The sequence below is a fragment of the Thalassophryne amazonica genome, chromosome 5 (genome assembly GCF_902500255.1).
Source record: "Thalassophryne amazonica chromosome 5, fThaAma1.1, whole genome shotgun sequence".
Taxonomy (NCBI): domain Eukaryota; kingdom Metazoa; phylum Chordata; class Actinopteri; order Batrachoidiformes; family Batrachoididae; genus Thalassophryne; species Thalassophryne amazonica.
The window spans coordinates 11,886,267-11,901,190 of NC_047107.1; the positions used below are offsets into that span (position 1 = coordinate 11,886,267).

Sequence of the window (14,924 nt, forward strand, 5' to 3'; positions counted from 1 at the left end):
ATCCTGATCAAAAATGACTCCAAGATTTCTCACAGTATTACTAGAGGTCAGGGTAATGCCATCCAGAGTAAGGATCTGGTTAGACACCATGTTTCTAAGATTTGTGGGGCCAAGTACAATAACTTCAGTTTTATCTGAGTTTAAAAGCAGGAAATTAGAGGTCAACCATGTCTTTATGTCTGTAAGACAATCCTGCAGTTTAGCTAATTGCTGTGTGTCCTCTGGCTTCATGGATAGATAAAGCTGGGTATCATCTGCGTAACAATGAAAATTTAAGCAATGCCGTCTAATAATACTGCCTAAGGGAAGCATGTATAAAGTGAATAAAATTGGTCCTAGCACAGAACCTCGTGGAACTCCATAATTAACTTTAGTCTGTGAAGAAGATTCCCCATTTACATGAACAAATTGTAATCTATTAGACAAATATGATTCAAACCACCGCAGTGCAGTGCCTTTAATACCTATGGCATGCTCTAATCTCTGTAATAAAATTTTATGGTCAACAGTATCAAAAGCAGCACTGAGGTCTAACAGAACAAGCACAGAGATGAGTCCACTGTCCGAGGCCATAAGAAGATCATTTGTAACCTTCACTAATGCTGTTTCTGTACTATGATGAATTCTAAAACCTGACTGAAACTCTTCAAATAGACCATTCCTCTGCAGATGATCAGTTAGCTGTTTTACAACTACCCTTTCAAGAATTTTTGAGAGAAAAGGAAGGTTGGAGATTGGCCTATAATTAGCTAAGATAGCTGGGTCAAGTGATGGCTTTTTAAGTAATGGTTTAATTACTGCCACCTTAAAAGCCTGTGGTACATAGCCAACTAACAAAGATAGATTGATCATATTTAAGATCGAAGCATTAAATAATGGTAGGGCTTCCTTGAGCAGCCTGGTAGGAATGGGGTCTAATAAACATGTTGATGGTTTGGATGAAGTAACTAATGAGAATAACTCAGACAGAACAATCGGAGAGAAAGAGTCTAACCAAATACCGGCATCACTGAAAGCAGCCAAAGATAACGATACGTCTTTGGGATGGTTATGAGTAATTTTTTCTCTAATAGTTAAAATTTTGTTAGCAAAGAAAGTCATGAAGTCATTACTAGTTAAAGTTAATGGAATACTCAGCTCAATAGAGCTCTGACTCTTTGTCAGCCTGGCTACAGTGCTGAAAAGAAACCTGGGGTTGTTCTTATTTTCTTCAATTAGTGATGAGTAGAAAGATGTCCTAGCTTTACGGAGGGCTTTTTTATAGAGCAACAGACTCTTTTTCCAGGCTAAGTGAAGATCTTCTAAATTAGTGAGACGCCATTTCCTCTCCAACTTACGGGTTATCTGCTTTAAGCTACGAGTTTGTGAGTTATAACACGGAGTCTGGCACTTCTGATTTAAAGCTCTCTTTTTCAGAGGAGCTACAGCATCCAAAGTTGTCTTCAATGAGGATGTAAAACTATTGACGAGATACTCTATCTCACTTACAGAGTTTAGGTAGCTACTCTGCACTGTGTTGGTATATGGCATTAGAGAACATAAAGAAGGAATCATATCCTTAAACCTAGTTACAGCGCTTTCTGAAAGACTTCTAGTGTAATGAAACTTATTCCCCACTGCTGGGTAGTCCATCAGAGTAAATGTAAATGTTATTAAGAAATGATCAGACAGAAGGGAGTTTTCAGGGAATACTGTTAAGTCTTCTATTTCCATACCATAAGTCAGAACAAGATCTAAGATATGATTAAAGTGGTGGGTGGACTCATTTACTTTTTGAGCAAAGCCAATAGAGTCTAATAATAGATTAAATGCAGTGGTGAGGTTGTCATTCTCAGCATCTGTGTGGATGTTAAAATCGCCCACTATAATTATCTTATCTGAGCTAAGCACTAAGTCAGACAAAAGGTCTGAAAATTCACAGAGAAACTCACAGTAACGACCAGGTGGACGATAGATAATAACAAATATAAAACTGGTTTTTGGGACTTCCAATTTGGATGGACAAGACTAAGAGTCAAGCTTTCAAATGAATTAAAGCTCTGTCTGGGTTTTTGATTAATTAATAAGCACCACTCAGACAGCCAGCAATTCAAGGAGAACATGCGGCTAAACATGTCACTCCCGGTCTGATTGGGGAGGGGTCCAGAGAAAACTACAGAGTCCGACATTGTTTTTGCAAAGTTACACACCGATTTAATGTTAATTTTAGTGACCTCCGATTGGCGTAACTGGGTGTCATTACTGCCGACGTGAATTACAATCTTACCAAATTTACGCTTAGCCTTAGCCAGCAGTTTCAAATTTCCTTCAATATCCACAGTATCAATGTGTGCTGCGGCGTACGGGACAAATAAACTCTTTGTAACCAGGTGCAATGATGGACACACAGTTTGTTACTGCACATATTGACATATAACCCCAAATCATAAACAGTTGGGATGGCATGGAAAATGGGAAAAAAATAAATGAATAAAAACAGCTGCGATTCTTGTATTTACTTTGACTGTATTTCTTTTCAGACAGTATGAACCCAAGATATTTCATGGTTTTTTTGTGGTCAACTTAATTTCATTTGTTAATGTAAATCCATTCCTGCAACACATTCCGAAAAAGTTGAGACTCGAGAGCATTTGCCAGTTTGTAATACTGCCAATCCTTCTGACAGCACTTTAAAGATGTTTTGGCACTGAGGATACCAAGTGATGAAATGTTTCAGGTGTTACTTATTCACATTTGTCCTCCAAACATGTCTAAAAGCCCCTTCACACATAGTACAAATATGTACAACTCCAGGGTGACACCAGGGCAGGCGTGCACAATGCTGGTGCGATGGTTCCTGCACATGGAAACACAGTGCCACCAGCTGCATGATGTGGTTATATTGTGCTGTGAAGAAAAAAAACAAATAACAAATAAACAAACACAGCAGCTTTTCCCCAGCAGCCGTGCAATGTGGTTACACATCGCATAGCTGAAAAAAAAAAATACATACACCGGCGCCTTCCAAAAGCTCTAATTGCAACCAGAAACTTTACCAAGTGAGCTGCCATCACTGTCCTGTAAAAGGTGCTGAACACTGCATATATCAGGAAGCACATGGACGTATTTAAAAAAATAAAAATGACGCACCATATAAAAACATTGCATTGTATTAAATCCCTCTCGTCAAGCGCACAATACAAATATGAGATGTCTGTTCCTCTGTAGATGACCCATGGTCACTGACATACAGTTATGAAATGACGTGAATGAGAAGCAGTTCGCTTGTCTCATTCCTGTCCATATCTGCTGGTGCGTGTCCTGCTGGCTCATGTGCGTCTTGCCGACACACGTGTCTTGTGGATGGCACGCCGCAGGACAACACGTCATTCTGGAGCAGAGCTCACATGGGTGACATGACAGTCAGATCACCTGCTGCGTGTTATGATCTGATGGTCCATGTCAACCTGGGGGCAGCCTGTCCATGTGTGTGCCATGCACGCTTGCTTGCTGCAGCCCATCGCCACAGTGATATATGTTTTTATTTTTGTCCACTTGATGACAGCAAACAGACACACGTACGTCACAGTGGTCAGTTGTTAGTCCATTTCCGTCCAAACACAGTACTGTCCAGCTGGGATGTCCAGAATGACAGATCTCAATGGCCGCTTCTCTCATAGCCACACCTCCTGTCAGTTCAGTGCACACACCAAAACTACACTCCTGGGGCACTTAGACAAATTTCACTGCAAGTACGACAGTGGCTGTTCGCAGACTGTTGTCATGCCAAGAGTGTGAATGGCCACACATTTTCTAAGTGTCATGCGAGCGGTGTTATATGTTCATGCGTGTCACCTGGAATTTGGCCGACACCTGCCGCGAGAGGGTTCAATGGGCTTGCACAGCACACTTGTCTTTCAGCCGCTGATGGGTGCAAATAGTTGTAGCAACAGGTGTACGAGGCATTGGAAGCAGCTATGAAATTACACAATTTGCATACGATTCCTGCTTCATGTGCACTTAATGTGCAATTCCACCAAATTCGCACTATGTGTGAAGGGGCCCTTGAGGTGTGCAACAGCACATGGTCATCATTGTTGCATTTTTCAACATTCTCCACATCTTCTCTATTGGAAGCCCAGTAATTTTTTTTCCGTGATACATCATGAAATGCGACATATTTTCCTGACACGGTCAAGTTTCATTCACTATTTTTACACCTAATGATAACTCCACCCCACATCACCCCAAATTTCGTGATACCAACTAATAGATTAAATTACTTTTCACGAGGCCATCACAAACTTGCCATGAGATTGGGTTGCTATTGGGGACAGGTCAGGACTGCAGGTAGATCAATCTGGTGTCCATCTCTTTGTAATGTGTGCAGAATGTGGTTTTGCATTGTCTTGTTGAAAAGTACATGGATGTCTCTCGAAAAGACGTCTTGAAGGGAGCATATGTTGCTGTAAAATCTTAATGTATTTAGCTGCATTAATGCCGCCATCACTGAAATGTCAGTTAAGCAGATACAGTTGTGGTTGGACGCTTGCATACACTCATCATGGACATGAATGTCATAGTAATTTTGGGCAGTTAATGATGTCTTTGAACTGTTAATTTTTTTTTTATATTTTAAGTTTTTGTGCCAGAGTGGAATGATTGTACAGCCTACATGATGAATGACTTAACCCCCCCCCCCCCCGCCTTCAAGAAACCCCCTAAAAAACAAAACAACAACAACAAAAAAAAACCCAAAACAACAACGACAACAACAAAAAAATCAAAACAGGAATTGGGTGCAAGAAATGGGTGAATTTATTGTGGATCTTCTCTCATCCACACCGGGTCAAAATAATACATACAGGTTCAAATATATACATGCATTTAATTAAACCTTTTAATAACTGGTGCTGAAAGTTCTACAGCAGCGGTGCCCAACCTTTTTTGAACTGAGATCTACTTTTCAAGTTGACAGTGTATCAAGATCTACCAAGCCGTATCGGACGACATAGCTTAACCACAATTGATTGTGCACCAATATAATAGCACAATTTTCTGGCACAAAGTTTTACAGTAATAATGCACTATTGAAGTAAATGTGCATGGTGCAAAGAATAAGCACAAGTAGGCAGAGGACTGGCCTGTAACAACACGACAACAAACAACCCATATTATACAATGCCTAATTCAAGTTGGAAAAGTTGTTCTCTACCTTAGTGGGATGTCTGTCATTGAGAGGAGGCAGCTGGTCTCTCATAGTCCAGACAGTAGGAGTTGAGTGCCAGTCATAAGCAGGCCACAAGGTGGTCATCAGTCATAGTGGATCTGTATTTTGACTTGATGATTTTCATGTGTGACAAGGCAGACTCACACAAATATGTGGATCCAAAAAGTGCAGTCAAATTCTATGCAGTTTATTTGAGTTTGGGTACTTATCTGTATTAGATTCCAGAATTGGACATTCAAGAGTGAAGAGTGATGCCACTTTGGACGTTATACAACCCCAGTTCCAATGAAGTTGGGACGTTGCGTAAAATGTAAATAAAAACAGAATACAATGATTTGCAAATCCTCTTCAACCTATATTCAATTAAATACACCACAAAGACAAGATATTTAATGTTCAAACTGATAAACTTTATTGTTTTTGTGCAAATATTTGCTCATTTTGAAATGGATATGTGTAATAGTGGTATGTTGAAGCTTTGTAGGTGGAATTCTTTCCCATTCTTGCTTGATGTACGACTTCAGTTGTTCATCAAGCAAAATATGACAACAGTCTCTGTTGTCGTATTTTGCGCTACAAATACGCCACACATTTTCAATGAGCGACAGGTCTGGACTGCAAGCAGGCCAGTCTAGTACCTGCACTCGTTTACTATGAAGCCACGCTGTTGTAACATGTGCAGAATGTGGCTTGGCATTGCCTTGCTGAAATAAGCAGGGATGTCCCTGAAAAAGACGTTTGGATGGCAGCATGTGTTGCTCCAAAACCTGGATGTACCTTTGAGCATTAATGGTGCCATCACAGATGTGTAAGTTGCCCGTGCCATGGGCACTAACACACCCCCATACCATCACAAATGCTGGCTTTTGAACTTTGTGCTGGAAACAATCTAGATTTTCCTCTTTTGTCTGGAGGACACAACGTCCATGATTTCCAAAAACAATGTGAAATGTGGACTCATCAGACCACAGCACACATTTCCACTTTGCGTCTGTTCATTTCAAATGAGCTCAGGCACAGAGAAGGTGGCCGCGTTTCTGGATGTTGTTGATGTATGGCTTTCGCTTTGCATAGTAAAGTTTTTTAGCTTGCACTTGTAGATGTAGCGATGAACTGTGTTAACTGGCAATGGTTTTCTGAAGTGTTCCTGAGCCCATGCGGTAAGATCCTTTACACAGTGATGTCGGTTTTTAATGCAGTGCATTCAATGATGGTTTTCGGCCTTGCTGCTTACATGTAGAAAGTTCTCCAGATTCTTTGATTCTTCTGATTGTATTATGGACTGTAGATGATGGAATCCCTAAATTCCTTGCAATTGGACATTGAGAAACATTGTTCTTAAATTGTTGGACTGTTTTTTCATGAAGTTGTTCACAAAGTGATGATCCTCGCCCCATCTTTGCTTGTGAATGACTGAGCCTTTTAGGGATGCTCCTTTTATACCCAGTCATCACACCCACCTGTTTCCAATTTTGTGTTCTTTGAGCATTCATGAACTTTCCCAGTCTTTGTGGTGTATTCAATTGAACATAGGTTGAAGAGGATTTTCAAATCATTGTATTCTGTTTTTATTTACATTTTACACAACGTCCCAACTTCATTGGAATTGGGGTTGTACAATCCACATCTATATTTTCCCCAAATGGAAGAAAGATAAAAGAGACAACAGGCTCAATGGATGCAAAGTCAGTAAAGTGCCTGTCAAATTCTGACAAGATGCTCTGCACTTGATCATCATAACATACACACTCTCAAGCTCTGCAGTCTTTACCCTGACACTTAACTTCTGTGTCCATGTGTGAAAAGTTTTGCAGATCACACTATTGGAACCTGCTTGATAGCAGGTGTAACTTGCTCTTACATGTGTTCACAGAGGTGATCATGTTGATGATGTGTTTGTCCTTACCCTGCAGCTCTAGATTCAAGTTATTGAGCTTGTCACTCAGATCGGAAAGAAAGACTAAATCCAAGAGACACTGACTGTCTTCGAGCTGTGCATATTCCACATGAGTTGAATGTTTCAGAAATTCAGAAATTCTTTAATTTCAGGCAACAATTCAGGAAACCATTCCAGAAATTTATCCCGGCTGAGCCATCGAACATCTGTGTGCAGCAGTAGGTCTGTTTTTTTTACACTCATGTCATCAAAAACCATGAAAACACATAGCTGAGCCACATCCACAGCATCAGTGAATTCATCGAATTGGAGAGAAAAACACTCACATGTGTCAATATTATTCCTCAGTTGCCATTCAACATCCTTCACCATTCCCTTGCATCGCTGTGTAACAGAATTTCTTGATAGCTGCATATCCTGAATAGCAGGCACAATCTTCTTTTTTTATTTTTAAAATCAGCAAAGAGCACATCTCTGGTTTCCATGAACACTTCTTTCACAATCTCCCCATCATTGAAAGATTTCTTTCCTCTTGCAAGAACACAACTGACATGATAAGAAGCTATGGTTTCAGCCTTACTCATGGTTTTGGATCTGGTAAAAACAGAGCATTGTGCTGCTAGCTGACTTTTCGATTCCTGGACTTTTTGGGCATGCGGAGGTGATTCAGGCAGGAAGTTTGCATCTTAGCTCTTGTGAATCATCTTGAAATGCTGCCCTAAATTCCCTTTCTTTGGTAAATCTACATTTGCATTGCAGATAGCACAGATGGATTTGTCATTCCAATAAATGAAAAAATAATCCTCCTCCCAGTCTGAATGAAAATTAGTTTTCAATTTTTTAGCTTCTGCCATTGTAGCATCACCTTGCTCTCCACTGTAGCTTTTTGACCCTGCATATGTGCAGATAGAAACAACCGTGTGAGATTTTTTTTCATGCGATCGACTGAAACTCAGCCCGCAATCGACTGGTCAACTGCGATCAACTGCTTGGGCACGCTGGTTCTACAGTGTCTTTTAACATGACAATCGTGATTGACTGCAACAACTAGTTTCTCTTTGTTAGCATAAATAGGACGTGTGTGACAGCACTCTTTGGACTGACAAATACTCAGACCTTTCTGAGTTCTTTGGACTTTCCTATTGTTCTAAGGAGAATTGTAGATTTAAACAAGTTGGGAAGGTCTCTTGGAGCCATTTCTAAACAAATGCAGATTTCAAGATTTCAAACAACTTACATAAGTCCAAGTTAGTCAGATGTGTCACCACTTTGCCAAGGTCTGGAAGAAGACCCAAACTGTCACCCTCAGATGATAGGAAATTGGTTATTATGTTCTGGAGCAACCCAGGACCCGCCCAGGTTCAGGTCTGCCATGAACTGGAAACTGTTGAAACACCAGCATCACTTCCCAGAGTGAAGTGAGTTTTACATCACCATGGACTTATAGAGTGTCAACCAAGACAGAAGCACCTACAACAAAACTGACACCTTCAAGCTAGACTGAAATTACCAGTGCCCACATGGTCAGACGAGACAGACTGAGTTATTTGGCCACACTGACAAGAGGTATATTTGGAGGAGTAAAGGTGAGGCTTTCAAACCTGAAGACACTGTCTCTACTGTCAAGCATGTTGGTGCCAGCATGATGCTCTGGGGCTGTTTTGCTGTCATTGGTACTGGTGTATTGCACAAACTGGTGTATTGCACAAAAAAGGCTACCTGCAAATTCTTTAATGTCACCTCAAATCAACATCAAGATGTTGAAACATGGCCACAATTAAGCATTTCAACAGGACAATGATCCGGAAACACGTCAGACTGGTTGTGGGTGGGATAAAGTAGGAATCTGGAAAGGCCTTCCCATATCCGACCTCAACTCAACTGAAATTTTGTGGGCTACACTGAAAAGCCATATTTGTGCCAGGAATCCAACCAGTTTAAATGAACTCTACCAATTCTACTAAGAAGAATGGTCAAATATTTAGCCAGAATTATGCCAGAAGCTTGCTGATGGCTACCAAAAGTATCTGGTCAATGTGCAGCTTGCTAAGGGGTACTTAATCAAGTATTAGTGGGGGTGTATGTATATATATTGGAACCTGTATATATTTTAGCTCTGTGTGGATTAGAGAAGATACAAAATTTATTCAAACCTCTGCACCCAGTTTTAATTTTTTTTAGAGTCATTATTTATGTTTGCTCTACAATCATTCCACCCTGACAAAAGAACAGTTCAAAGACATCATTAAAAGCCCAAAATTATCATGACAGTCATGCCCATGGCAAGTGTATGTAAGCATCACTTACATACACTTGTATGTGTAAAGTGTGCTTACAGTTGTGTGTTTGATGGTACAAGCATCAAATTTTGCAGAGACATTGTTTGATATTGGAGACATTTTTTTTTTTCATTAAAAACCAAAGATATTATGTTAAGCTCAATATTGCTGTTTATCCATCCTGTTATTCTAATTGAGTATCACTGGGAGGGGGGGGCAGCTGGAGTCTATACCAGCAGTTATAGGGCATGAGGCAGGGTGCACCCTGGACAGGATGCCAGTCTGTCGCATGGCCACATTTCAACAGATGTGAGAGGAAGTTGGAACACCCCGAAGAAACCCACGCAAACACAGGGAGATCATGCAAACTCCACATAGAAAAGCCCCAGATGTGAGGTGATCCCATGACTTTCTTGCTGTGAGATGAGCAGTAACTGCAAATCAAATCAAATCAAATCAAATCAATTTCATTTATATAGCGCCAAATCACAACCAACAGTTGCCCCAAGGCGCTTCATATTGCAAGGCAAAGCCATACAAAAATTACAGAAAAACCCCAACTGTCAAAACGACCCCCTGTGAGCAAGCACTTGGCAACAGTGGGAAGGAAAAACTCCCTTTTAACAGGAAGAAACCTCCAGCAGAACCAGGCTCAGGGAGGGGCAGTCTTCTGCTGGGACTGGTTGGGGCTGAGGGAGAGAACCAGGAAAAAGACATGCTGTGGAGGGGAGCAGAGATCAATCACTAATGATTAAATGCAGAGTGGTGCATACAGAGCAAAAAGACAAAGAAACACTCAGTGCATCATGGGAACCCCCCAGCAGTCTAAGTCTATAGCAGCATAACTAAGGGATGGTTCAGGGTCACCTGATCCAGCCCTAACTATAAGCTTTAGCAAAAAGGAAAGTTTTAAGCCTAATCTTAAAAGTAGAGAGGGTGTCTGTCTCCCTGATCTGAATTGGGAGCTGGTTCCAGAGGAGAAGAGCCTGAAAGCTGAAGGCTCTGCCTCCCATTCTACTCTTACAAACCCTAGGAACTACAAGTAAGCCTGCAGTCTGAGAGCGAAGCGCTCTATTGGGGTGATATGGTACTATGAGGTCCCTAAGATAAGATGGGACCTAATTATTCAAAACCTTATAAGTAAGAAGAAGAATTTTAAATTCTATTCTAGAATAAACAAGAAGCCAATGAAGAGAGGCCAATATGGGTGAGATATGCTCTCTCCTTCTAGTCCCTGTCAGTACTCTAGCTGCAGCATTTTTAATTAACTGAAGGCTTTTCAGGGAACTTTTAGGACAACCTGATAATAATGAATTACAATAGTCCAGCCTAGAGGAAATAAATGCCTGAATTAGTTTTTCAGCATCACTCTGAGACAAGACCTTTCTAATTTTAGAGATATTGCACAAATGCAAAAAAGCAGTCCTACATATTTGTTTAATATACGCATTGAATGACATATCCTGATCAAAAATGACTCCAAGATTTCTCACAGTATTACTAGAGGTCAGGGTAATGCCATCCAGAGTAAGGATCTGGTTAGACACCATGTTTCTAAGATTTGTGGGGCCAAGTACAATAACTTCAGTTTTATCTGAGTTTAAAAGCAGGAAATTAGAGGTCATCCATGTCTTTATGTCTGTAAAACAATCCTGCAGTTTAGCTAATTGGTGTGTGTCCTCTGGCTTCATGGATAGATAAAGCTGAGTATCATCTGTGTAACAATGAAAATTTAAGCAATGCTGTCTAATAATACTGCCTAAGGGAAGCATGTATAAAGTGAATAAAATTGGTCCTAGCACAGAACCTTGTGGAACTCCATAATTAACCTTAGTCTGTGAAGAAGATTCCCCATTTACATGAACAAATTGTAATCTATTAGATAAATATGATTCAAACCACCGCAGCGCAGTGCCTTTAATACCTATGGCATGCTCTGCCATAGGTATGGAGCCACCATGCTCAGCATGCTGCTATTTTCTTCTTAATTTTGAAAGCATTCAATGCAGTTGTGGTTGAAATGGATTCAGCAAGTAGAAAAATATAGAAAATGATTTCCCGCCACCACCACCACCAGTAGAGCGGCAACAACTAGAATGGCATAATGTCAATCAGGCATAACACAAAGTTATGGGAAAGAGAAGTAGAAGCTAGGATCAGAAGACAGGTGAAGGTCTGTGAGCAGCAATACGGTTTCATGCCGAGAAGGAGCACTACAGATGCAGTGTTTGCTCTGAGAGTGCTGATGGGGTAGTATAGAGATGGCCAGAAGGAAGTGCATTGTGTGTTTGTCATAGTCTTTCTCTAAATCCACAGGGTGCCAAAAGAAGAGTTGTGCTATTGCAAAAGGAAGTCTGGAGTGGCAGAGAAGTATGTGAAACTGGTGCAGGGTATATACAACAACAGTGTGACAGCGGTGAGACACACAGTAAGAATAGCAGATTCATTCAAGGTAAAGGTGGGATTATGCCAAGCATCAGCTCTAAGTCCTTTATTATTCGCAATGGTGATGGACAGATTGACTGATGAGATCAGACAGGAGCCTTCATGGACTATGATGTTTGCAGGTGACACTGGGATCTATCATGGTAGTAGAGACCAAGTCGAGATGAGCTTGGAGAGGTGCAGATGCGCGACAAGACTGAGTGCATGTGTGTGAATGAGAGTGGAACAGTGCACCTACAAGGAATAGAGGTAGTGAAGGTAGATGAGTTAAATACGTGGAGTCAACTATCCAAAGTAATGGAGAGTGTGGTAGAGAGGTGAAGAAGAGAGCACAGTTGACAAAGATGGCAATAAGGATATCTACAGGGGACATTTACAAGACTGAAGTGAGACCAGCTATGTTGTATGGCTTAGAGAAAGAAAGGAAGCACAGTTTGAGGTGGCGGAGTTGAAGATCCTGCAATTTTCTTTGGGAGTGATGAGGACGGACATGATTAGGTCCAAACTATTTTTGGAATTTGTTGCAGACCTTATATGCCTGATTGGATGTATATTAACAAATGAAATACAGTCTGCAATGAAAGAGGAGTCAAAGTAACTGAAAGAATCACTCCAGGTTTTTTATTTTTTTTATTTGCATTTTCCATATTGTCCTATTTGGGGTTGCACATTCACCACTGGTAATGCTTGATGAAGGCAGCATTTTGACAGTCTCTTTATATCTCTTAAAAAAGCCGGTTATCTCTGCCCTCAAATGTAAAAAAAAAAAAAATGTGATGCCAGGCCCAGTCTCATAAACATGATACTACTACTCCCATTCATTGTCACAACAACAATAATAAAGACTACAGCAACAATTTGTTGACATAAAATAACAGCAGATAGAAATGTCCTGTTATTTTAAATTGCTCGTGTCTTGTTCTTCTGCCGCTGTATTTCCAACAGTATACAGGATTATTACAGCTACTAATGAATACAAATATGCAACATTCAGTGCAACATGAAGTCACCCCCAAAATGAGGGTGTTCAGGTGTCGTGAAGTCATCTGCCACCAGCCTGCTTCTGCTTCAGGTTAATGCCGGTTAATTCTGTTACAGTCTGTAGCACAGAGCTGTGATGTTAAATGACGTTAAACAGTGACAGTGGAGGTTTGTGGGGAAGCCGGGAACCAGCTAACCGTAGAGCCAGGTGGGGTGCAGGTCATTTTGAGGCTTGGTCTGCGCACCTTTGCATCACCTTTGCATTTAGTGATGGAAGAGGAAATGTGTTTTATTTCCAGCAGTGTGTTTTCTCTGTGATAATCAACAGAACTACAATATGCTTGAATCCAGCATGATCACCGAACATTCATCTATGTTCAAATTGTGATGAGCTGTGAGTCAGAAAGTGGAACTGGGCGCCGAGAAAAGAAGCTAAAAGACAGAGATAACAAAGTGAAAATGAAAGACATATAGAGGTCAAAATGTACCACTGAGTACAATGGATAATCTGGCGAGGAAGGCATGGAAAAGCAGGGTACATATTCTGCAGGCTGATGAACAACAGGTGTGTCAGCCGCCATAGTCAGCAACTCCACTGACAGAGCAATGAAGCAAATCAGAAGAGAACATGCATAGAGGCAGTAACAGCAAAGTCCAGATGTCACCACAGCTCCAGCCATGTTTTCATGGAAATTAATAAACGCGTCCTTGAAACACAAGCATGTGACTTTGCTTACTTTGAAAATAACCTGTAGGTCGTGTGTGCAGGTTGAGCTGACGTCCATCTTGTCTCAAGCTGAGGCCACTCTGTCGGCTCTGGTCCAGAGGGGTCAAGAACTGGCGGTGAGGCTGCGGACGCTGCAGGTCGACCGCCGAGAAATCGCCTGTCTGAAATTTCTGCTGCTGTTCAACCCGAGTGAGTGAACGCCGTGTGTGTGTTAGACAGCCCAAAAACAAAGTGTAACTTATATAGTAATAATCTAGAGATAATTCTTACAATGTTTCTTAGAAACTGCCATCATAAGAGCAAGTGAGTCAGGCAGTGTCATCTACAGCAATCAATAAATATTCTCATAATAAAGCTGTAATTCCTTGAATGTGCAGAGACAAACACAAGCTTCTTAAAAGCTCCGAGTGTGAGGCTTTTCATGCAGGAATCAGTCGGCCTGTGTGAATAGGAACATGAACGTTTTAATGAAGAAAATCTGACAATTGCAGCTCGATCTCTAATGTGTACTAAGGTCTATTTAGCTACACGGTTACAAGTGTTTTCTGAACTGTCCTTTTCACTCCAGTAAAGCCACGTAATTAAATTTCTTGGGTTGACAAAAGCCAATATTAACAAAGACATCCTGCGCTATTGTCCACTAATGGCATTCAAAAGAAGCGTAATGAAGGACTGCAGCAGGACTGACATTCATGTAGTGGCGTGTGCAGATGGAGAGAGCATAGATGTGGCCTGTCCAGATTTCCAGAAGTGTTTGTTGTTTCGTGCTTGCAAAACACAGAACAAAGAGCTTTTGAAAGAGGAGAGCACTTGTCACAGGCACAAAATATTTGCTGTCTTTGCTGTCAGTTTCTGTGCTCTCGCTCTCCCTCATCTTCACAGTCAGACTTGTCGAGGCTAATTTAATTGCCCTTAAGCAGTTTGAAAAGATGATTCAGAAGATTGATTCAAAACATTTAATTACTGTGTGAATGGGTTCTTAGAGATGGGCTCAGCTGATGGTGAATGTCAGTTCACCAAGGGCTCGGCTGTTGTTTCACACGCAAACACAGATACCTACTCTACCTACACACTGCATTAATGGTGTCGCATAAAGAAATCTACACACGCCGCTGTATACACATGGTACAAAATGTCTGATTTGTACTCAGACTTCCAGATTGTTCAGCACAGTTAATTATTTTCCACAATAATGTCGTGCTGGAAAACATGCGAAAACATACTTACTGCCATAGGAATGGACATTCGAACCTCATTCATGCAATTCGACCTGCAGTCGAACTGCATTTGAGCTGCATTCAAATTCCTGAGACAGCATTCATGTAACTGAAAGAAAAATAGGGAAATATGCCATATTGGCACGGCCAGCATGAATGTAGAGAACAA

The 14,924-nt window shown here is 40.9% G+C and overlaps 1 protein-coding gene across 1 annotated transcript in view; it reads left to right on the top strand.

Moving 5' to 3' along the window:
* The window catches only part of LOC117510107 (nuclear receptor subfamily 5 group A member 2-like), a 144,611-nt gene that overhangs the window by 115,047 nt on the left and 14,640 nt on the right, over window positions 1-14,924 (top strand). Inside the window, exon 6 of the mRNA XM_034169722.1 lies at window positions 13,580-13,727. Within this exon, the coding sequence (XP_034025613.1) occupies window positions 13,580-13,727 (148 nt within the window). The remainder of the gene's footprint in view (window positions 1-13,579; window positions 13,728-14,924) is intronic.